Genomic DNA, 23,177 nt, shown 5'->3' with positions numbered 1-23,177 from the left:
CATAGAATGATTTTGGTCACTTCTTCCATCGCTAGGGAACTCCTTGTTCCCCCCTGATGGTTGATGTACGCAACAGTTGTCATGTTGTCTGATTGAAACCGTATGAACTTGGTCCTCGCTAGCTGAGGCCAAGCCTTGAGAGCATTGAATATCGCTCTCAGTTCCAGAATATTTATCGGTAGAAGAGATTCTTCCCGAGACCAAAGACCCTGAGCTTTCAGGGATCCCCAGACCGCGCCCCAGCCCATCAGACTGGCGTCGGTCGTGACAATGACCCACTCCGGTCTGCGGAATGTCATCCCTTGTGACAGGTTGTCCAGGGACAGCCACCAACGGAGTGAGTCTCTGGTCCTCTGATTTACTTGTATCTTCGGAGACAAGTCTGTATAGTCCCCATTCCACTGACTGAGCATGCACAGTTGTAATGGTCGCAGATGAATGCGCGCAAAAGGAACAATGTCCATTGCCGCTACCATCAACCCGATCACTTCCATGCACTGAGCTATGGAAGGAAGAGGAACGGAATGAAGTATCCGACAAGAGTCTAGAAGTTTTGTTTTTCTGGCCTCTGTCAGAAAAATCCTCATTTCTAAGGAGTCTATTATTGTTCCCAAGAAGGGAACCCTTGTTGACGGAGATAGAGAACTCTTTTCCACGTTCACTTTCCATCCGTGAGATCTGAGAAAGGCCAGGACAATGTCCGTGTGAGCCTTTGCTTGAGGAAGGGACGACGCTTGAATCAGAATGTCGTCCAAGTAAGGTACTACAGCAATGCCCCTTGGTCTTAGCACAGCTAGAAGGGACCCTAGTACCTTTGTGAAAATCCTTGGAGCAGTGGCTAATCCGAAAGGAAGCGCCACGAACTGGTAATGCTTGTCCAGGAATGCGAACCTTAGGAACCGATGATGTTCCTTGTGGATAGGAATATGTAGATACGCATCCTTTAAATCCACCGTGGTCATGAATTGACCTTCCTGGATGGAAGGAAGAATAGTTCGAATGGTTTCCATCTTGAATGATGGAACCTTGAGAAACTTGTTTAAGATCTTGAGATCTAAGATTGGTCTGAACGTTCCCTCTTTTTTGGGAACTATGAACAGATTGGAGTAGAACCCCATCCCTTGTTCTCTTAATGGAACAGGATGAATCACTCCCATTTTTAACAGGTCTTCTACACAATGTAAGAATGCCTGTCTTTTTATGTGGTCTGAAGACAACTGAGACCTGTGGAACCTCCCCCTTGGGGGAAGTCCTTTGAATTCCAGAAGATAACCTTGGGAGACTATTTCTAGCGCCCAAGGATCCAGAACATCTCTTGCCCAAGCCTGAGCGAAGAGAGAGAGTCTGCCCCCCACCAGATCCGGTCCCGGATCGGGGGCCAACATTTCATGCTGTCTTGGTAGCAGTGGCAGGTTTCTTGGCCTGCTTTCCCTTGTTCCAGCCTTGCATTGGTCTCCAAGCTGGCTTGGCTTGAGAAGTATTACCCTCTTGCTTAGAGGACGTAGCACTTTGGGCTGGTCCGTTTCTACGAAAGGGACGAAAATTAGGTTTATTTTTCGCCTTGAAAGGCCGATCCTGAGGAAGGGCGTGGCCCTTACCCCCAGTGATATCAGAGATAATCTCTTTCAAGTCAGGGCCAAACAGCGTTTTCCCCTTGAAAGGAATGTTAAGTAGCTTGTTCTTGGAAGACGCATCAGCCGACCAAGATTTCAACCAAAGCGCTCTGCGCGCCACAATAGCAAACCCAGAATTCTTAGCCGCTAACCTAGCCAATTGCAAAGTGGCGTCTAGGGTGAAAGAATTAGCCAATTTGAGAGCATTGATTCTGTCTATAATCTCCTCATAAGGAGGAGAATCAATATCGACCGCCTTTATCAGCTCATCGAACCAGAAACATGCGGCTGTAGCGACAGGGACAATGCATGAAATTGGTTGTAGAAGGTAACCCTGCTGAACAAACATCTTTTTAAGCAAACCTTCTAATTTTTTATCCATAGGATCTTTGAAAGCACAACTATCCTCTATGGGTATAGTGGTGCGTTTGTTTAAAGTGGAAACCGCTCCCTCGACCTTGGGGACTGTCTGCCATAAGTCCTTTCTGGGGTCGACCATAGGAAACAATTTTTTAAATATGGGGGGAGGGACGAAAGGAATACCGGGCCTTTCCCATTCTTTATTAACAATGTCCGCCACCCGCTTGGGTATAGGAAAAGCTTCTGGGAGCCCCGGCACCTCTAGGAACTTGTCCATTTTACATAGTTTCTCTGGGATGACCAACTTGTCACAATCATCCAGAGTGGATAATACCTCCTTAAGCAGAATGCGGAGATGTTCCAACTTAAATTTAAATGTAATCACATCAGGTTCAGCTTGTTGAGAAATGTTCCCTGAATCAGTAATTTCTCCCTCAGACAAAACCTCCCTGGCCCCATCAGACTGGGTTAGGGGCCCTTCAGAAACATTAATATCAGCGTCGTCATGCTCTTCAGTATCTAAAACAGAGCAGTCGCGCTTACGCTGATAAGTGTTCATTTTGGCTAAAATGTTTTTGACAGAATTATCCATTACAGCCGTTAATTGTTGCATAGTAAGGAGTATTGGCGCGCTAGATGTACTAGGGGCCTCCTGAGTGGGCAAGACTCGTGTAGACGAAGGAGGGAATGATGCAGTACCATGCTTACTCCCCTCACTTGAGGAATCATCTTGGGCATCATTGTCATTATCACATAAATCACATTTATTTAAATGAATAGGAATTCTGGCTTCCCCACATTCAGAACACAGTCTATCTGGTAGTTCAGACATGTTAAACAGGCATAAACTTGATAACAAAGTACAAAAAACGTTTTAAAATAAAACCGTTACTGTCACTTTAAATTTTAAACTGAACACACTTTATTACTGCAATTGCGAAAAAACATGAAGGAATTGTTCAAAATTCACCAAATTTTCACCACAGTGTCTTAAAGCCTTAAAAGTATTGCACACCAAATTTGGAAGCTTTAACCCTTAAAATAACGGAACCGGAGCCGTTTTGAACTTTAACCCCTGTACAGTCCCTGGTATCTGCTTTGCTGAGACCCAACCAAGCCCAAAGGGGAATACGATACCAAATGACGCCTTCAGAAAGTCTTTTCTAAGTATCAGAGCTCCTCTCACATGCGACTGCATGCCATGCCTCTCAAAAACAAGTGCGCAACACCGGCGCGAAAATGAGGCTCTGCCTATGCTTTGGGAAAGCCCCTAAAGAATAAGGTGTCTAAAACAGTGCCTGCCGATATTATTATATCAAAATACCCAGATAAAATGATTCCTCAAGGCTAAATATGTGTTAATAATGAATCGATTTAGCCCAGAAAAAGTCTACAGTCTTAATAAGCCCTTGTGAAGCCCTTATTTACGATCGTAATAAACATGGCTTACCGGATCCCATAGGGAAAATGACAGCTTCCAGCATTACATCGTCTTGTTAGAATGTGTCATACCTCAAGCAGCAAGAGACTGCTCACTGTTCCCCCAACTGAAGTTAATTGCTCTCAACAGTCCTGTGTGGAACAGCCATGGATTTTAGTGACGGTTGCTAAAATCATTTTCCTCATACAAACAGAAATCTTCATCTCTTTTCTGTTTCTGAGTAAATAGTACATACCAGCACTATTTCAAAATAACAAACTCTTGATTGAATAATAAAAACTACAGTTAAACACTAAAAAACTCTAAGCCATCTCCGTGGAGATGTTGCCTGTACAACGGCAAAGAGAATGACTGGGGTAGGCGGAGCCTAGGAGGGATCATGTGACCAGCTTTGCTGGGCTCTTTGCCATTTCCTGTTGGGGAAGAGAATATCCCACAAGTAAGGATGACGCCGTGGACCGGACACACCTATGTTGGAGAAATTAGAATTAAATACATTTATACTTTAATTTGAAATTAACACACAAAAAAAAAACGTTACAGTCTCTTTAAATTTTAAAACGAAACTGCTTCATTTTTCTGCAATAAAATCAATAAACTGTCACAAAAACACTCCAGACAACCTCTACACCTTAGCTGAGGTGCTTACCTGCCTGACACAGGAGTGAATATTCTGCTAGAGAATTCCGTACTCAACGTCTATATGCTGTAAAATGCAGTCCGGTAACGTAACACCGCTTACAAGCTGCAACAAAGCTATCTCCCCTCCGGAACACAGGAAGTGAAGGAGAAAAAGGCGCGCAACAGAAACTTGTCGCCTCAGCTAACCACGTCCATCGTGGGTGTATCAAAATTAACCTCCGGTCGGCCAAATATACTCTCAAGTAAAGCCACCGGGAGTAAGAGGGAAAAAAAAACAAAAAACATCACATATTGAGCCTAAGTTTTCCCATCCCCAGTGCCTGATCCCCTAAATCTATAAGAGAATGTCTCTTGTCCCATCAACTGATATTAAAGTGATTGATTTATGGAATAAACTTCCTCAAGAGGTAGTAGCAACAAACACTGTGGGGGACTTTAAAAATGCATGGGACAAGCATAAGGCTATCCTACGAACTAAATAAGTTTATACTGTTAGGTAAGGTCGGGCAGACTTGCTGGGCCTATGGCTCTTATCTGCCGTCAATATCTATGTTTCTATGTAAAGTGCCATAGTTTTCCTTCCCAGAAAAATAAAGTAAGCACTTACCTTCAGAAATCTGCCAGGCAGCTCCCTCACATGGACCTGTGGAAGAAAAACAAAGACTGAGTAATCTTACTCAGGCTTTTAATGTTAGGGCAGCATTAAATACATGGGAGGCGCAGTGAGGATTGTACACCATAAATTCCCATTGCTTAAAAGCCACCACTGATCTACTAAAGAGACTGACATGGGCTACGGCTATACCCCAGGACAAAGCAGAACAAACTTGTACTGCTGAAAAATAACAAAATCTTGCTTGAAGAATCTTCTTCCAAACATCTAAACTTTACCACCTCCTTGCTCTTAACGTAGACAAAGAGAATGACTGGGGTTGGAGAGAATGGAGGGGATATTTAACAGCTTTGTTGTGGTGCTCTTTGCCACCTCCTGCTGGGCAGGAGTGATATTCCCAATAGTAATTAGATGATCCGTGGACTCGCTGTGTCATTAGAAAGAAATCAAACAAAAAACCACACACACACACACGCATGGGCAGACCATAATTTATTACAAGCCCAGTGACAGACAAGAGTAAGCACATTCTTACCGCAGGAACCAACTGCTGCAGGATTTGATAGAGATGTGCTGAAAATGTACCGTTCCTAAGACAACCGCTGAGGTTTAACGTAAATTTACCAAGGGGAAGTACATCCCTCCGAGCATATCTGTTTAAGAACAAGCAGATTCATAATTATCAAAATAAAAAAACACAATGTATGACACCTATTAGAGAGGCAGGGCTCTTACTGGTTCCAAACTGACAAAATACATCTACATCAAAACACTATTGAGAAATAAATTGTAGCAGACTAATATATATTTTCTATACAATGATTGCATTAGTAACTTTCAATAGTAACTTTTTCCCCTGACTGGCAAGCTCCATGGTTTTGCTTCTAGGGATTGTGTATTTCCTGAAATATTATACAGGAAAACACTACATTTGTACTAGTCCACTACAATTTCTTAATAATAAAGCCCCCCCCCCCCCCCCCCCCAAAAAAAAATAAAAAAAATACACAACTAAAAAAATAGCCTAAATAAAAAACAAAAACAAATAAAAAACATCCAATGGATTGTTAATACCCTAGTGTTCCCAATAAAAAAAAATAAAAAAAAAATTACAAAATGAAACACAAAAATTAAAAATATATCCTTTGGATTGTGGAGTTTCATTTTAGCCGAAAAAACATTGTGGGTAAATTTGTCATCCCTGCAGCCGGACAGTTTTGCAAGTAGTGAACCTGTCTGCCACGCCACGCCACGTTGCCTAAGATGCTGCCTCCTGCTCTGGCGCAACCAATTGTGCTAGAGCAGGGATCGTCAATCATCCTGAGTGAGCATTGGGGTGACAGATCTCGCTACTTCTGAGGTGGCAGAGAGGAAAAAAAGCAGTTTTTGCTTAAACGTGGCAGCAGGCTTACTTAAGAGGGATACTGAACCCATATTTTTTCTTTCGGGATTCAGATAGAGCATGCAATTTTCAGCAACTTTCTAATTTACTCCTATAATCATTTTATTTTTCTTCGTTCTCTTGCTATCTTTATTTGAAAAAATCCACCAATCAACAGGAACAACACAGGTTGTTCACCAAAAATGAGCCGGCATCTAAAACTTTCTTGCTTTTCAAATAAAGATACCAAGAGAATGAAGAACATTTGATAATAGGAGTAAATTAGAAAGTTGCTTAAAATTTCATGCTCTATCTGAATCACAAAAGAAGAAAATTTGGGTCCATTGTCCCTTTAAGTAATCCTGCTCCATGCAGCTTAATAAAATTTACCACTTCAACAGCATTTAAAATGGACAACTTACCTATAGTGCAGCAAATTATAAAAGGTACAATAATGTCAAAATTAAAATGTTTATGATCCAGATACAGCATGCGATTTTAAATTTAGCTTAATTCTCTTGGTATCCTTTGTTAAAAAAAAATTAACTAGGTCAGCTAAGCAGCAGCAATCCACTACTGGGAGTTAGCTGGTGATAGGTAGCTTAACATTTACCTCTTGTCAGTGGCTCACCTAGCACCTAATAGTGCATTGCTACTACTTCAACAAAAGGATACAAAGAGGATGAAGCAAATTAGAATGAAGTAAACTGTAAAGTTGTTTAAAACTATATGTTCTGAATCATGAAAGAAAATAAATTTGGGTTTCTTGCCCCTTTAAGTTGAGAAAAGCGGTATTATTTGCAGTCAGGATGAAATGCACTAGTCTGAAGAACCATCACCAGTCACATGCAAACAAGCCTATGTACCCATCAGAAATCTGCAGTGATTACAAATTCATAACATCATGTACCAGGAATGCATAACTGCAGGCGGCTACACTTGTGTACTGTATGGACTTCAGCTGTACCTACAAGTTTCTATTATAAACTGCCTTCTTGCACTGACAGATAACATGGCAGATTGATTTATGCCAATCGTATACATATTTTATATTAAAGGGCAACTAAACCCAAAATCTTTCTTTCAGGATTCAGATAGAGAATAGAAATTTAAACATTACAATTTACTTCCATAATTTATGTTGCTTCATTTGTTAAATATCCTTATTTGAAGAAAAAGCAATGCACATGGTGAGCCAATCACACGATGCTTCTATGTGCAGCAACCAATCAGCAGCTAGTGAGCATATCTAGATATGCTTTTCATCAAAGAATATCAAGAGAATAAAACAAATTAGATAATATAAGTAAATTAGAGAGATGTTTAAAATTGCATTCTCTTTCTAAATCATAAAAGAAAAAATGTGGGTGGAATGTCCCTTTAACTGAGGTGTTAGTGAACAAGATGGTTTATAATACTTTGCTTTAATAAATATTGAATGATTTTGAAACTCACACAGTGGAGATTAAGTGCAATATGAGGTATTCAGCTGCCAGGCTGTCCCCTAGCAACACGTGTGTGAGAAAACCCAGGAGCTCCGCTCTTACAGATGAAAGCTCAGACATGAAGCTGGAAACAACTTGTGACAAGGAGAAAGAGTAAGAAAATTAAAGACACACCCACATTAATAAAAAACACAAAATATTGCAAATAGTCCACTTAATGTTAAAGGTAGGAAAAAGTCAAATTTCAAAGTCATCCGGGACTAGTGGACAGAGAGAGAGTGTGAGAGAGAGAGTGTGAGAGAGAGAGTGTGAGAGAGTGAGTGAGAGAGAGAGAGAAATACATACAAATACAAATGTACACATATATAGAAGGGCATTTGAGCCCATTTGCAGTTAAGTAGATGAAAACGTAAAAACATCAATGCAATATTCAGATTTAATTAGTGTATTTACTGTAAATGTTTCACATTCAAATGTTCTGCACATAGCAGAATATTTTCAATGTATTTTTAAATATAAATATTATACGAGCGCAACAAGCTTACTTCTAGCGCAATTAGAGTTCCACTTGTAATCAGGCCCTAAATAAATCATTGCTTGAATGATTTATTCAGAGCAAAGTTTAGCCTGAGAATAAGTTGTGTATTTTTAAAAATTATATTAGTTTAAATAGTAAAAAAATAAAAATAAAGGGGGGTAAAGGTAATGTCCATAAAACAGTGGGCGTCGCCATATTGTAACTTAGGTTTCTGCTGAGGCCAATTAGGAATGGTTATAAATGGCTTACTAGAGTGTGCAACCAATGACTGGGTGGAATACAACTGTCTGCACTCCCATGTTTAACATGATTTGGAAAGCACAAAATAGTCAGAATTAAATTACAGGAAAGGAGAACAAAAAAAAAAAAAAGTTGTTTTACTACATGTAATAAAACAATTTATATTAATATCTTGAGGTGTTTAATGTCCCTTTAATTGCATAAGACTAGTGGAATTTGGGCGTTACAGAAAGGATAGATACCAGATAGATTCACACACAATTACTTTAGCTAAAGGGTGGTTATAGCAGTTACACAAATACATTTACTCCACTCATGCTCACAGAGTTTGCCCTCTGGCTCCTCAAGACTGGGCGGTAATAGCGGATTATTGTGCTGCAGCTTGTGAGCAAGTATTGCGTGGATTCTGGGCACTAGCGAAGTCGGAGGGCTATGTACACGATGCTCTTCTGAAGTATCCATAGTCTCAGCAGGATCCAATAGAGCAGACAATGAATCCCTGTAATAGTAGCAGGAATATAGTGAGGATACAGAAGCCACAAGTCTTACATCAAACACTTTTTTCACCACATTTTCTATAACGATTTGTGCAGTTCTGGTCTCTTAAAGATGCATAAAACCCCAAAAATGAGGCGTGTATTCAAAAGCACTATTTAAAAAGGGATCTTTTCTTTCATGATGTGGATAGAGCATACAAATTTAAACAACTTTTCAATTTATTTCTATTATCAAATTTGCTTAATTATCTTGTTATCCTTTGCTAAAAGAGCAGTATTGCAATCACAAGAGACAAAATGTGATCAGGCACCAATCAGTAGCTAGCTCCCACTAGTGTAGGATATGTGTGTATTCTTTTTCCAACAACGGATACCAAGAGAACAAAGCACTTTTGAAAATAGACGTGTTTTAAAAACTGTCTTAAAATTACATACTCCATCTGAATAATTGAAGTATAATTTTGACTTCCCTATTCCTATAAAACATGTTAAAAACAAAAAACAAAACAAAAAAAAAACCTTAAACAATGCAAAATTTATTTTGAAATAGGCTGCAAATTATTGTTAGAGCATAATCCATCCCTAGAGAAAGGCTGCTTTTTGGCTGGGGAATGGCATCTCCGACTATTCTGTTCCTGGACAATGACAAACTACACCAATAACAAAACAAACTTCACATTCTAATTGAGTGTCCCTTAAAGTCTTATTCAGGAAAAGCTCAGCACATTACCTTTCCTCATTCACACAGCTGAGAATAGGGTCGACTGACAAGATCCCATACACCTCAAGGACGTCATTTACTTTAAAGCTGTCCCAGTTCTCGTAAACCTGGAAGAGAACATAAAAAATTATAATAAAATATATATCTCAATCACATCTCACACTGAATCAGAACGGTATGTGATTTCCAGAACAAACAGGTCAAGAGATGGGTGATGCCTGTAATTACAGTGTTTTATATTAAATGACTGGTTAACCCACCTTGCTTAAAATTGTGACTCAATAGACGTACTTGGAGCATTTTCAGTTTCGATTATAGAATTATCCTGTTTTTAAAACAAAATTTCCTTGATGCCTGTGACACACCAGATGAGCATCAAGGAAATGTGTGTTTAGTGGTCCTTTAAGGGAAACTACAACTAAAGATCACTGGTTGTATCTTTACACCAGAATGAGTGTGTTCTAGGAGTGCAACTTGTAACCCTTTTGAAGACGTTAAATACATAGTAACAGTATTTAAAAATATAACAGCATTGCAATTTGACTCTAAAAACTTCCTTATGGGACCTGAACATGCAAACTGCAACAATAGAAAAGTTCAGATAACAGTAAGAAAGTTGTAGCGCATTTCCGTTTTTCTACACTTTTGCTTTACCACCGTCCATAACCACTAACCAACATCTCATGGTTGTCAAATTTCATACATAACCACGAAATAACATCTCAATGAGGAATTAGCTTCTGCTAAATATATAGCAGATCAATCACGCTAGCTTTGTTTTGTCTAATTAGCGGAAAGTGAAAGATTACTTGTATGTTAAAGGGACAGAAAGGTTCAATTTAAATGTGACTGGGTGCATTTCAATTTTAAAATAGAAGCATTTTTGCAATATACTTCCACTAGCAAAAGTGGTGCTAGTAAACTTTATGACTGTTTCAGTTGCAGACGCAAATATGCTGGGTGTGACTAGAGCATCAGCATTCAAACACTAAGCCTGTTCAGAGAGCTAGCAGTGGTGTGTATTGTGTCAGGAAAGACTCTATGAACAGGCATAATATTTGAATACTGGTGTATGCTACAGAAAAAAAAAAAAAAGAGTACACAAGCTCACAGGAGCGCTCATGTACAATGGTAGAGGAGAAGCTGCGTGGACAAGAGCGAATATGTATGCCACTATTTGATAAATCGAGGCCTTACTAGAACAATTTTCTGCTAAAGGACATTTCAATTTTTATCTCTCTATCCCTTTAAGTACCAATCTTTAAAAGGAACATGAAAGTCAAAATTAAAAAGTTTCAGGGTTCAGATATAGCATATGCAGCGTCAAGACAATTTACTTCTATCAAATTTACTTTGTTCTCTTGGTACCCTTGAAGAAGAAAAAGCATACCTAGGTAGACTCAGGGGCAGCAATGCACTAATAGGAGCTATCTTGTAATTGGTAGCTACAGTCTCTTGCAATTATCTCACCAGATAAGTCCTAGTAATGCAGAGCTTCTCTGGAGCAGACTATGCGTTTAATTTTCAAGGGTTCAACACAATTATATGCAGTGAAGTAATAAAATGATCTAACAATATTGCATTTTGTTTTTGCAATTTTATGAATCTTTGAGGGAATCTTAAGGGGACCAAACAGATAATTAGAAGATTAACAACCTGAAAATTACGAACATTCAGAAAAACATGAATGGAGCATATAACACATTTATACTAGTGTGAATATGACACCTAGTGGCAGAACTTAGTAATTACAGGAGCGCAAAACTAAAATGAGTTCCTACAGAATCAGATTTAAATTTCTGATTAACATGCTCTAAATTAATCAGGAGAAAAAACATTTATAAAACATAAAAAAAATTAAAAATTGTATCTACCTTAACAAGGCAAGCAGGACCCTTCTCTCCAGGAAGGGGGAAATTAAGGTCCAGGGATGTGGCACAATTTGGTGCTGCTGTGTGCTGCTCACCTGCTGCTGGGGCCTCAGTTTCTAATCTCTTTGTCTCTCCACATCCAGAAGATAACCTAAGCTCACCTGAATAGAAAAGGATTTTCCATTACACACGCACAAAAAGGTAATTAGGGGCACTTAAAGGGACACAAGTCAAAATGAAACTTTCATGAATCAAATAGAACATGAAATTTTAAACCACTTTCCAATTTATTTCCATTTACAAAATGTGCAGTATTTATACTTTTTGAGTCACGAGCTCCTACCGAGCATGTGCAAGAATTCAAATAATATACGTATATGAAATTGTGATTGGCTGATGGCTGTCACATGATGCAGTGGGAGTGGAATTAGACATTACTTTAAAATTTGTCAGAAACCCCCCCCCAAAAAAACTCATTTGAAGCTCAGACTAAATGCTATTGCATTGTCTCGTTATCATGCATTTATTGATTATGCAAATATACTGTATTTACTGCTCCTTTAAAAAGGGACAGTCTATTTGATTTCTTTTATTGTTTAAAAAGATAGAACGCCTTTACTACCCATTCCTCAGCTTTGCACAACCAACATTGTTAGATTAATATACCTAATAACATCTATACCTCTGCCTGGTTTCTAAGCCACTGCAGGTTGCATCTGATCTTGGAGCATTTCATTAGCTTTTCACAGTCGGATAGTGCTAGTTCATGTGTGCCACATAGATAACATTGTGCTCACTCCCGTGAAGTTATTTATGAGTCAACACCAATTGTCTAAAAAGCAAGTTTGTGAGATAAGAGGGCAGTCTGCAGATGCTTAGATACAATGTAATCAGAGGTAAAAAGTGTAATACTATAAAAAAGAAAATTTATGCTTACCTGATAAATTTGTTTCTTTTTAGACACGATGAGTCCACGGATCATCTTCATTACTTATGGGATATTCACCTCCTGGTCAGCAGGAGGAGGCAAAGAGCCCCACAGCAGAGCTGTATATATAGCTCCTCCATTCCCTCCCACTCCAGTCATTCAACCGAATTTAGGAAGAGAAAGGAAAAGCCAAGATGCAGAGGTGTCTGAAGTTTACAATAATTAACAACCTGTCTTAAAAGAACAGGGTGGGCCATGGACTCATCGTGTCTAAAAAGAAACAAATTTATCAGGTAAGCATACATTTTCTTTTCTTTTTAAAGACATGATGAGTCCACGGATCATCATCCTTACTTGTGGGATACAATACCAAAGCTATAGGACACAGATGATACGGGAGGGACAAGACAGGGAACCTAAACGGAAGGCACCACTGCTTGAAGAACCTTTCTCCCAAAAGCGGCCTCAGCCGAGGCAAAAGTATCAAATTTATAGAATTTTGAAAAAATGTGAAGAGAGGACCAAGTTGCAGCCTTGCAAATCTGTTCCACAGAAGCTTAATTTTTGAATGCCCACGAGGAAGCAACAGCCCTAGTGGAATGAGCCGTAACCCTCTCAGGAGGCTGCTGTCCAGCAGTCTCATATGCAAAACGGATGATACTCCTCAGCCAAAAAGAGAGGTAGCCGTAGCTTTCTGACCTCTACGTTTCCCAGAAAAAATAACAAACAAAGAAGAGGACTGACGAAAGTCCTTAGTCGCTTGTAAGTAAAATTTTAAAGCACGGACGACGTCCAAATTTTGCAGAAGACGTTCTGAGGAGGAGGATTTCCAAGATAACAACTTAATATCTAAGGAACGCATATGCTCAAACAGAGCCCCTTGAAGAAGTTGAGAACTAAATTCAGACTCCATGGAGGAGTAACTGGTTTGAACACAGGCCTGATCCTAACCAAGGCCCGACAAAATGATTGTACATCTGGGACCTCTGCCAGACGTTTGTGTAACAAAACAGATAAGGCAGAGATTTGACCCTTGAGGAACTTGTTGATAAACCCTTCTCCAAACCATCTTGGAGAAAAGACAAAATTCTGGGAATCCTAACTCTACTCTATGAGTAGCCCTTGGATTCACACCAATAGAGATATTTACGCCATATCTTATGGTAAATCTTTCTAGTTACAGGCTTACGAGCCTGAATCATGGTCTCTATGACTGAATCAGAAAAACCCTGCTTGGACAAAATTAAGTGTTCAATCTCCAAGCAGTCAGCTTCAGAGAAACTAGATTTGGTTGAAGGAAGGGCCCTTGAATGAGAAGGTCCTTCTTCAACGGAAGTCTCCAAGGTGGCAGGGACGACATGTCCACCAGATCTGCATACCAAATCCTGCAAGGCCAAGCAAGTGCAATGAGGATCAACTATGCCCTCTCCTGCTTGATTCGAGCAATGACCCGAGGAAGAAGCGTAAATGGGGAAATAGGTATGCAAGGCTGAAGGACCAAGGAACCGCCAGAGCATCTATCAGTTCCGCCTGGGGATCCCTGGACCTCGACCTGTATCTCGGGAGCTTGGCATTCTGACGAGATGCCATGAGATCTAACTCCGGCAGACCCCATTTGAGAATCAGGTTGGAGAACACTTTCGGACTCTCCCGGATGAAAAGTCTGCCTGCTCAGAAAGTCCGCCTCCCAGTTATCCACCCCTGGGATGTGGATCGCTGACAGATGGCAAGAATAGGCCTCCGCCCACCGGATTATCTTGGCTACCTCGGTCATCTCTAAGGAACTCCTCGTTCCTCCCTGATGATTGATGTAAGCCACTGACGTTAAGTTGTCCAACTGGAATCTGATAAACTGAGGCCAGGCCAGAAGAGCATTGAAGATTGCTCTTAGTTCCAGGATGTTTATAGGAAGAACAGACTCTGCCTGAGTGCATACTCCCTGAGCCTTTAGGGAACCCCAGACAGGTCCCCACCCTAGAAGGCTGGCGTTTTGTCACAATCACCCAGGACGGTCTGCGAAAGCAGGTTACCTGGGATAGATGATCCAGAGACAACCACCATTGAAGAGAGTCCCTCGTCTCCTGTTCCAGGATTATTCGAGGAGACAAGTCTGCATAATCTCCATTCCACTGCCTGAGCATGTTAAACTGCAGAGGCCTGAGGTGGAACCGAGCAAACGGGATGATGTCCATTGCCGCCACCATCAGTCCAATTACTGCCATGCACTGAGCCCCTGACGGCTGAGGAGTGAACTGAAGGGCTCGACAGGTATCTAGAATCTTTGATTTCCTGACCTCTGTCAGAAAAATCCTCAGATATAGAATCGATTAGAGTTCCCAAGAAAGTCACCCTTGTCTTTGGGATTAAGGAACTCTTTTCCAGATTTACCTTCCACCCGTGAGTTCTCAGGAAGGATAGCACAACGTTGGTATGAGATCTTGCTTGTTGACAAGATGGCGCCTGGATTAGAATATCGTCTAGATAAGGTTCCACCGCAATGCCCCGCGGTCTTAAAACTGCGAGCAGAGACCCCAGAACTTTTGTGAAAATTCTGGGTGCCATGGCCAGACCAAAAGGAAGAGCCACAAACTGAAAGTGTTTGTCCAGAAAGGCAAACCTCATGAACCTGTGATGATCTCTGTGGATAGGAACATGTAGATATGCATCCTTTAAATCCACTGTCATCATAAATTGACCCTCCTGGATCAATGGTATGAATAGTTTCCATCTTGAATGATTGAACACTGAGAAACTTGTTTAGACTCTTGAGGTCTAAGATAGGTCAGAAGGTTCAATTCTTTTTGGGAACTACAGATTTGAATAAAAACCCTGTTCCTGTACTGGAATGGGAATAATCACTCCCAGGGAGGAGAGGTCTCTTACACAATGTAAGAATGCCTCTTTTTTTTTTTATCTGGTTTGCAGATAAGAAGAAATCTTCATCGGGGAGGAAATTTTTTTAACTCCAGTTTGAATCCCTGAGACACTATTGCTTTTGCCCAGGGATCCTGAACATCCCGAACTCAAGCCTGAATGAAGAAGGAAAGTCTGCCCCCTACCAGATCCGGTCCCGGATAGGGGGCATGCCCTTCATGATGTTTTGGATTCAAAAGCAGGCTTCTTGGATTGTTTACCCTTGTTCCAAGACTGGTTGGGTCTTCAAGTAGGCTTAGATGAGGAAGAGAAAGAATTTCCCTTGAAATTCAAGAAAGGAACGAAAATTACTCTGTCGTCCTTTCTGCTTGTTTCTCTTATCCTGAGGAAGGAGATGACCCTTACCTCCCGTGATAGAGATAATTTCTGTCAGGCCAGGTCCAAACAAGGTCTTCCCCTTGTAAGGAATCGCTAGAAGCTTAGACTTGGATGACACGTTCACAGACCAAGGTTTTAACCATAAGGCTCTGCGGGCTAGGATAGAGAAACTCTTAGCTGCCAATTTAGTAATTTGCAGAGAAGCGTCCATAATAAAAGCATTAGCTAACTTCAGAGCTTTAATCCTATCTTGGATCTCCTCTAAGGAAGTCTCAGTCTTGAGAGACTCTGACAGAGCATCAAACCAATAAGCTGCTGCACTAGTGACAGTAACAATGCATGCAGCCGGCTGCAATAGCAGACCCTGGTGAACATAAATCTTTTTAAGTAGACCCTCCAACTTCTTGTCCATGGGATCTTTAAAAGCACAACTATCCTCAATAGGAATAGTAGTTCGCTTGGCTAAGGTGGAAATAGCCCCTTCCACCTTAGGAACCGTTTGCCAAGCTTCCCTAACAGCATCAGCTATAGGAAACATCTTTCGAAAATAGGAGAGGGAGAGAAGGGAATATCTGGTCTCTCCCATTCCTTAGAAACAATCTCCGAAGCTCGCTTAGGCACTGGAAAAACATCTGAGTAAGAAGGAACTTCGAAATATCTGTCCAGTTTACTCGACTTCGCAGGAGCGACCACTACTGTGGAATCACAGTCGTCTAAAGTAACCAAAACCTCCCTGAGTAACAGGCGGAGGTGTTCTAGTTTAAACCTGAAAGAGACAACCTCTGAATCAGTCAAAGGCAATGAACTCTGAGTCTGAAATTTAGCCTTCCGATAGAACCTCTATACCCTCCATCTCAGTTCCCTGGGAGGGTACATCCGAGATTGCATCAGAAACCTCACTGATAACACGGTTGTCTTTCCTCTTACGTTTGCCTTGTAGCATAGGAAAGGCAGACAACGCATCAGAAATTGTGGAAGACATAAGCGTAGCTATGTCTTAAGGTAACTCCAGCAGGCGCTAGAGCAGAAGTACAGGGCACTGCTTGTGCGGGTGTTAAAGTTTGGGACGCTTGGGGAGAAATCTGCGGCATACTCTGAATCTCGTCAGACTCCTGAGAAGCATTTTTTGAAAAATTTTGTTCATGAAAAATCTTCTCTCCAACTTAAAGCCCTCTCAATACATGAGGGACAAAAAGGAATTGGTGGTTCCACATTGGCATCCAAACATATGGAGCAAGTAACATTTTGCACGGCTCCTATGTCCATGGTGAAGGACAGTAAAATAACAATGTAATAAAAACTACTTTTACACACAAAAAAAATTGAAAAAAATCTTATTACAATAAACCGTTACTGGCCCTTTAAAATGTAAACATCAATTTTTTTACTTCAGGGGAAAAAAAAAAAGTGTCCCAAAATAAAACATAATTTAAACAGATTATTTTAACTCAAATAATTTTGAATGACTGAAAAAGATACTGTGTCTTTAAATTTTAAACGGAAACTATTTTCCTGTCTTAAGAGAAAAACGTATCCTCAGTTAAATAGAATAAAATTCAGACACCATTACGCCCTCAGCAACTCTGCTGAGGTGCCTATCTGACAACTGGTTCCACTGCTATATCCCCAGCGATGCAGATAAGGGCTCTATAGAGCTAAAAAAAACGCTTGCTCTAATGAAAAGACCATGCGGTTCTAGTGCGATGCCGATTCTCTCTCAACTGACACACAGCTAACCCAGAACAGCTCCGTGCAGCAGACAAGGCTGAAAACTGTGCAGCGTAATTATCAAGCGTGCGAAAACGATAGCCCCACCCATCATGGGCGTTAGTAAATACACACAACCCGACCGGCTTCACTTAGTTAAAATAAACTGATAAGCGGGGGCGGAGCAAGCCTTGCATCTGAGCGGTCGCATCATACTCCAGCTCCGGTTTGGGTCTAATACCTAACCTAATTTCGACCGCTCAGTACTGCACAATATGCACCTAAAATATAAGTAAAGTTCTGGGGAGCTACCACAGATATTTTCAGGATCGGGAACAGACCAGCAGACCGAGATCTGAGTAATTTACTCCAGTGCAGATGATCACAGCAGACACAGGAAGGCGGCCATCTTAAGATCCACGAGACAGATCAACTATGCTGTGAGACCCTCTTTATGTATGAAGGCCTATTACAGAAAGCTATTGCCCTTGCATGCAGAGATACACAGAGACGCCACACCATAGAAGTCTTCCCTGCCTCCCGAGCATAGTAACCTTAGATCTCCCCGCTCCACGCTAACCCACTAACATGGAGGAACTCCCTATCACTCTTCTATCCCTCCTAAAAGATCTAGCAACATGGATGGACAATAGGTTCGCTGACCTTGTCATGGTTTGCCGCAGCATGTCCGACCAGCAAGCGCAGCTACCTGTGGAGGTTGGGATCACTGGTGGGGGAGACACAGCACAGAACTCACTAGTCCAGCTCGAAACAGACTCAAAAGTTCTACAGGAGGAGACTCGCTGTGTTCCGCAACAGCTCTCTAAAGACCGCATCGCAGATCTGCTAGAGGTAGCCCATTATACCGCCAGTGAGCCACAACTACAGACAGCTAACCAGCATGCTGAAACAGAACAAACGGTAGAAGCAGGGCAAGAGACACGATCCTACCAGATTAAGAGAAAACTAAGACAAGCTGAGCCTGATACGCTACAAGCAAAAGTATTCAGAATGACGCCCTCGCATTTACCTACTGCCCTGATCAGTCAGATTCTGGAAGCGCTCCGTGAGCAGGGGGCACATTGCGAACTGGCGGCACCATAGCAGTCATTATGGACATCTCATCTCCGACTGGGCTCTTACTATGACAAGCCTGTAGAGGACTGCTGTGATGGTAGGCCACTCAGAATGTTTACCCTCATTTGGAAAGCTGGAATAGGCTAAGAAGTTGCAAGCTCCCCTTATCAAGCAGGTATCATGCCTCCCCCTTCTCTTCACTTGGTCCCTAATACAAGACTCTGTTTAGTTAATATGACAAGCCTAAACATACTTTCAACGCAACCTTGGAGACCAAAAAAAAAATGAAAGGAAGAAAGGGATGGCACATCAGATACGCAGACTCACTATAACTATTTTATTCTTTTTTGCATAGTTTGCAGTGTCACTGTTCTCTTTACTGTTAGTTAGTTTATAACTTGTTATATATGTATGTTACTTATACATCCACTCCTATATTATACCTTGCATTTATAATACCACTCACTGATATAGGGATATCAGATTGATAAACTGGGACTTCACTGTGGACACTCATACAAGCTATCAACATAAATCATCTTCATGATTATTGTGGAAATCAAGTATGACCCTCTTAGAACTTATGTCGCATCTGTAAGTAGATAGGGACCTCCCACTATTGTGTATTTGAATCCACATATAAGTTAGCTCCTGATTTCAATCTATTTTGATATGAGAAATTGTCTGTCTTTGTGATATATACTCCCATAAAAAACTAATATTCCTTATCATAACTGAATGCTCCCCACTGGTTATCCTTAACACTAGTATGGTCACCCCCCAGATAGGCCCGCCCTCCCACCTTCCCCCTCTTTTCTAATAAGAGCGGCTCTTGCCCGCTGCATTCTTTTCCCCTTCTTCTATCTTTAACCCAAGAATAACCATCCTATAAGCTCCCTCCCCATAGCTCACTTTCACTAGCTCATTTTAGTTCAAATGTGGCCCCTCTGACTAGGGGAGGAGCATTTTCATTTTTGTCTAATGTGTTTCCTCACATAATATAAAAATGAAGTCCCACCTACCTTTGCCTAGTCCAGTTAACCATGCAATGGCAGAACTTGTTTGATGGTCTAACTCCTCCATGATTTCCCCTTTTGGTAGACTTCAATACCACAATGCGGACGACTGTAACTTTAGATAAGCCCCGTACATTATTGAGATGGCCTTAGTGCTTACCCAGCATAGTCTTTTCCAGTTGATTAAGAGACTCTCAGCTATGTTGTTGTCCGTAATTTTTTAGTTCTGTTAATGCATGCTATATTTCTTTTTCTTTTTATTACTGTATTGCGCTGGACTGTGGATGAACCCTGATTGTAATGCTGGCACATGACTTCAATAAAAATGATTTAAAAAAAAATAAAAAATAAAATAAACTGATAATGAAAAAATAAGCTTAATGGAACATGAGACCCACATTTTTTCTTTCACGATTTAGAAAGAGAATGCAATTTTAAACATCTTTCTAATTTACTTCTATTATCTAATTTGTTTTTTTCTCTTGATATTCTTTGCTGAAAAGCATATCTAGATATGCTCAGTAACTACTGATTGGTTGCTGCACATAGAAGCCTCGTTTGATTGGCTCACCACGTGCATTGCTTTTTCTTCAACTAAGGATATCTAAAAAATGAAGCAATATAAATAATAGAAGTAAATTGTAATGTTGTTTAAATTTATATTCTCTATCTGAATCATGAAAGAAAGATTTTGGGTTTAGTGGCCCTTTAACTCCCAGCCCCAGTGCCTGTACTTAAACTGTCAAGAAAACAACCCTCCATACACAGAGAGCATGATGTCCCAACATAAAGAGCCCCATATTTCTGAGCCTTATGTGTTAAAGGTGTCTTATTAAAGTGCCCACTTTCCTCTGAGTCTGTTATCCTCCCAGAATAAAAAGTCAGCACTTACCTTAATGCTGTCAGAGAGCAGGACAGTCCAGCAGGTTTAAAGTGAATGTAAAGTTTTTGGTTTTTGCAGCCTGTATTCTATTCCTCATCTAATATATAGTATGATCACAACTTTTTTTAATTTTTTTTTTTAATATATATTATAGTTATAAATACACTTTATATTTACATTCCCGGCCGTTCCTAGCTCCGCCCTCCATGTATTTCCGGATAATGCCTTTATTACTTCAAATGCGCGTTCCTGATTGCCGGACCAATTGCGCATGCGCACCATTCCCCATACAATCGATTTGCGCCTGCATGACACAAACAATGTTATGCCTAAAGCGCAGGCGTCAATCGTTGCATTCAATGACTAGCTATCAATGATAGTATTCAATGCCGGCGACGCTGAAATTTGCGCTGGTTTGGTATCCTATATACGAGCGTAACCTAGAAGTTGCGCTCCTATATTTCTGCCGTCGCCCGTAGTTTTTTGGGCCATAGGCAGGTATACCAAACCAACGCAGTTTGGTATCCAATATACAGAGTAAGGACTTACGTGGCGAAAATGGAGAAATCTTACTCCATTTTCACCTTGCCACAAAAAGCAGCCGTAGTAAGCCTTACGCTGTCTATTGGAGCCTCGTAACTCCCTAAACTAGCTACAAAATAAACCTAACACCTAACGCATGCGCAATGTCTACCTGTCAACCGCGGTCCCCCGCCGTAATCCCTAATAAAGTATTTAACCCCTAAACCGCCGCTCCCGGACCCCGCTGCCATCTACATTAACTACCCCCTTGTGATCCCCCTACACCGTCGCCAACAATATTAAACTACCCCCTAAATTGAGCCCCTTACACTGCCGACATCTACCTTACCTACCCACTAAAGTGAGCCCCTTACACCGCCGACATCTACCTTACCTACCCACTAAAGTGAGCCCCTTACACCACCGCCATCTACCTTACCTACCCCCTAATGTGAGCTCCTACCACGCCGCCATCTATTTTAAAATTATTAACCCCTAATTTAATCCCCCTACCCCGCCGCCACCTATATTAAATTAATTAACCCCTAATCTAATCCCCCTACCACGCCGCCACCTATATTAAATTATTTAACCCCTAAAATACTAAACTATCCCTACCACTAAACCCAAGTCTAACCCTACAAATAGCCCTGAAAAGGGCTTTTTGCGTGGCATTACCCCAAAGTAAACTGCTCTATTGCCAGCCCTTAAAAGGGCTTTTTGCGGGGCATGCCCCAAAGAATTCAGCTCTTTTACCAGCTCTTAAAAGGGCTTTTGGTGGGGCTTTGTCACAAAGTAAACTGCTCTTTTGCATCTAATCTAAATCCCCCTACACCGGCCCTACCTATAATAAATGTATTACCCCCTAATCTAATCCCCCTACACCGGCCCTACCTATAATAAATGTATTAACCCCTAATTTAATCCCCCTGCACCGCCGCCAGCTATATTAACCCTAATTATATTAGGGTTATTATATTATATTATATATTAACCCTAATTATATTAGGGTTAATATAGTTAATATCGTTATTATATTATCTAAATATTAAGTATAATAACCCTATCTAACTCTAACATCCCTAACTAAACTCTTATTAAAATAAATATAATATAAATATTATTAATGAAAATATTCCTATTTAAATCTAAATACCTATAAAATAAACCCTAAGATAGCTACAATGTAATTAATAATTACATTGTAGCTATTTTAGGGTTTATATTTATTTTACAGGTAACTTTGTATTTATTTTAACTAGGTACAATAGCTATTAAATAGTTAACTATTTAATAGCTACCAAGTTAAAATAATTACCAATTTACCAGTAAAATAAATCCTAAACTAAGTTACAAATACACCTACACTATCAATAAATTAAATAAACTACAAATATCTAAACTAAAATACAATAAAATCTAAAATAAATTACAAAAAAACACACACACAAATTTACAAAAAATAATAAATATTACAAGATTTTTAAGCTAATTACACCTATTCTAAGCCCCCTAATAAAATAATAAAGCCCCCCAAAATAAAAAAATTTCCCTGCCCTATTCTAAATTAAAAAAGTTCAAAGCTCTTTTACCTTACCAGCCCTTAAAAAGGGCTTTTTGTGGGGCATGCCCCAAAGAATTCAGCTCTTTTTCCTGTAAAGATAAACACAATACCACCCCCCAACATTACAACCCACATACCCCTATTCTAAACTCACCCAAACCCCCCTTAAATAAACCTAACACTACCCCCCTGAAGATCTCCCTACCTTGTCTTCACCCAACCGGGCCGAACTCCTCATCCGATCCAGGCGATGTCTTTATCCAAGCGGCAAAGAAGAAGTCTTCATCCCGGCAATGTCTTTATCCAAGCGGCAGCAAAGTCTTCTTCCATCCGGCAGCATCTTCCATCAAGCGGCATCTTCAATCTTCACTCCTCCGACGCGGAGCATCCATCCCGGCCGACGACTGAACGACGAATGAGGTTCCTTTAATTGACGTCATCCAAGATGGCGTCCGTCGAATTCCGATAAATCAGCCAATCAGATTCAAGTTCAATCCGATTGGCTGATTGGTTCAGCCAATCGGATTGAACTTGAATCTGATTGGCTGATTCAATCAGCCAATCAGATTTTTCTACCTTAATTCCGATTGGCTGATAGAATCCTATCAGCCAATCGGAATTTGACGGACGCCATCTTGGATGACGTCATTTAAAAAAAGGTACCTCATTCCTCGTTCAGTCTTCGTGCCGGATGGATGCTCCGCGGAGGAGGAGCGAAGAAAGAAGATGCCGCTTTGCTTGAAGACATCACCGGATGGAAGAAGACTCTCTGCAGCTTGATTGAAGACATCGCCCGGATTGGATGAAGAGTTCTGCCCGGCTGGGTGAATACAAGGTAGGGAGATCTTCAGGGGGGTAGTGTTAGG

General features: G+C 40.7%; 1 protein-coding gene across 1 annotated transcript in view; it reads right to left on the bottom strand.

Moving 5' to 3' along the window:
* The window catches only part of MCMBP (minichromosome maintenance complex binding protein), a 108,349-nt gene that overhangs the window by 55,279 nt on the left and 29,893 nt on the right, over positions 1–23,177 (bottom strand). Inside the window, exons 7-11 of the mRNA XM_053692657.1 lie at positions 11,366–11,523; positions 9,501–9,598; positions 8,597–8,772; positions 7,506–7,629; positions 5,205–5,322 (exon numbers count right to left, since the gene is read on the bottom strand). Of these exons, the coding sequence (XP_053548632.1) occupies positions 5,205–5,322; positions 7,506–7,629; positions 8,597–8,772; positions 9,501–9,598; positions 11,366–11,523 (674 nt within the window). The remainder of the gene's footprint in view (positions 1–5,204; positions 5,323–7,505; positions 7,630–8,596; positions 8,773–9,500; positions 9,599–11,365; positions 11,524–23,177) is intronic.

The sequence above is a fragment of the Bombina bombina genome, chromosome 9, assembly GCF_027579735.1.
Source record: "Bombina bombina isolate aBomBom1 chromosome 9, aBomBom1.pri, whole genome shotgun sequence".
Classification (NCBI taxonomy): Eukaryota; Metazoa; Chordata; class Amphibia; order Anura; family Bombinatoridae; genus Bombina; species Bombina bombina.
The sequence above is the reverse complement of the archived record's forward strand: the minus strand, read 5'-3'. Positions and strand labels throughout refer to the sequence as shown.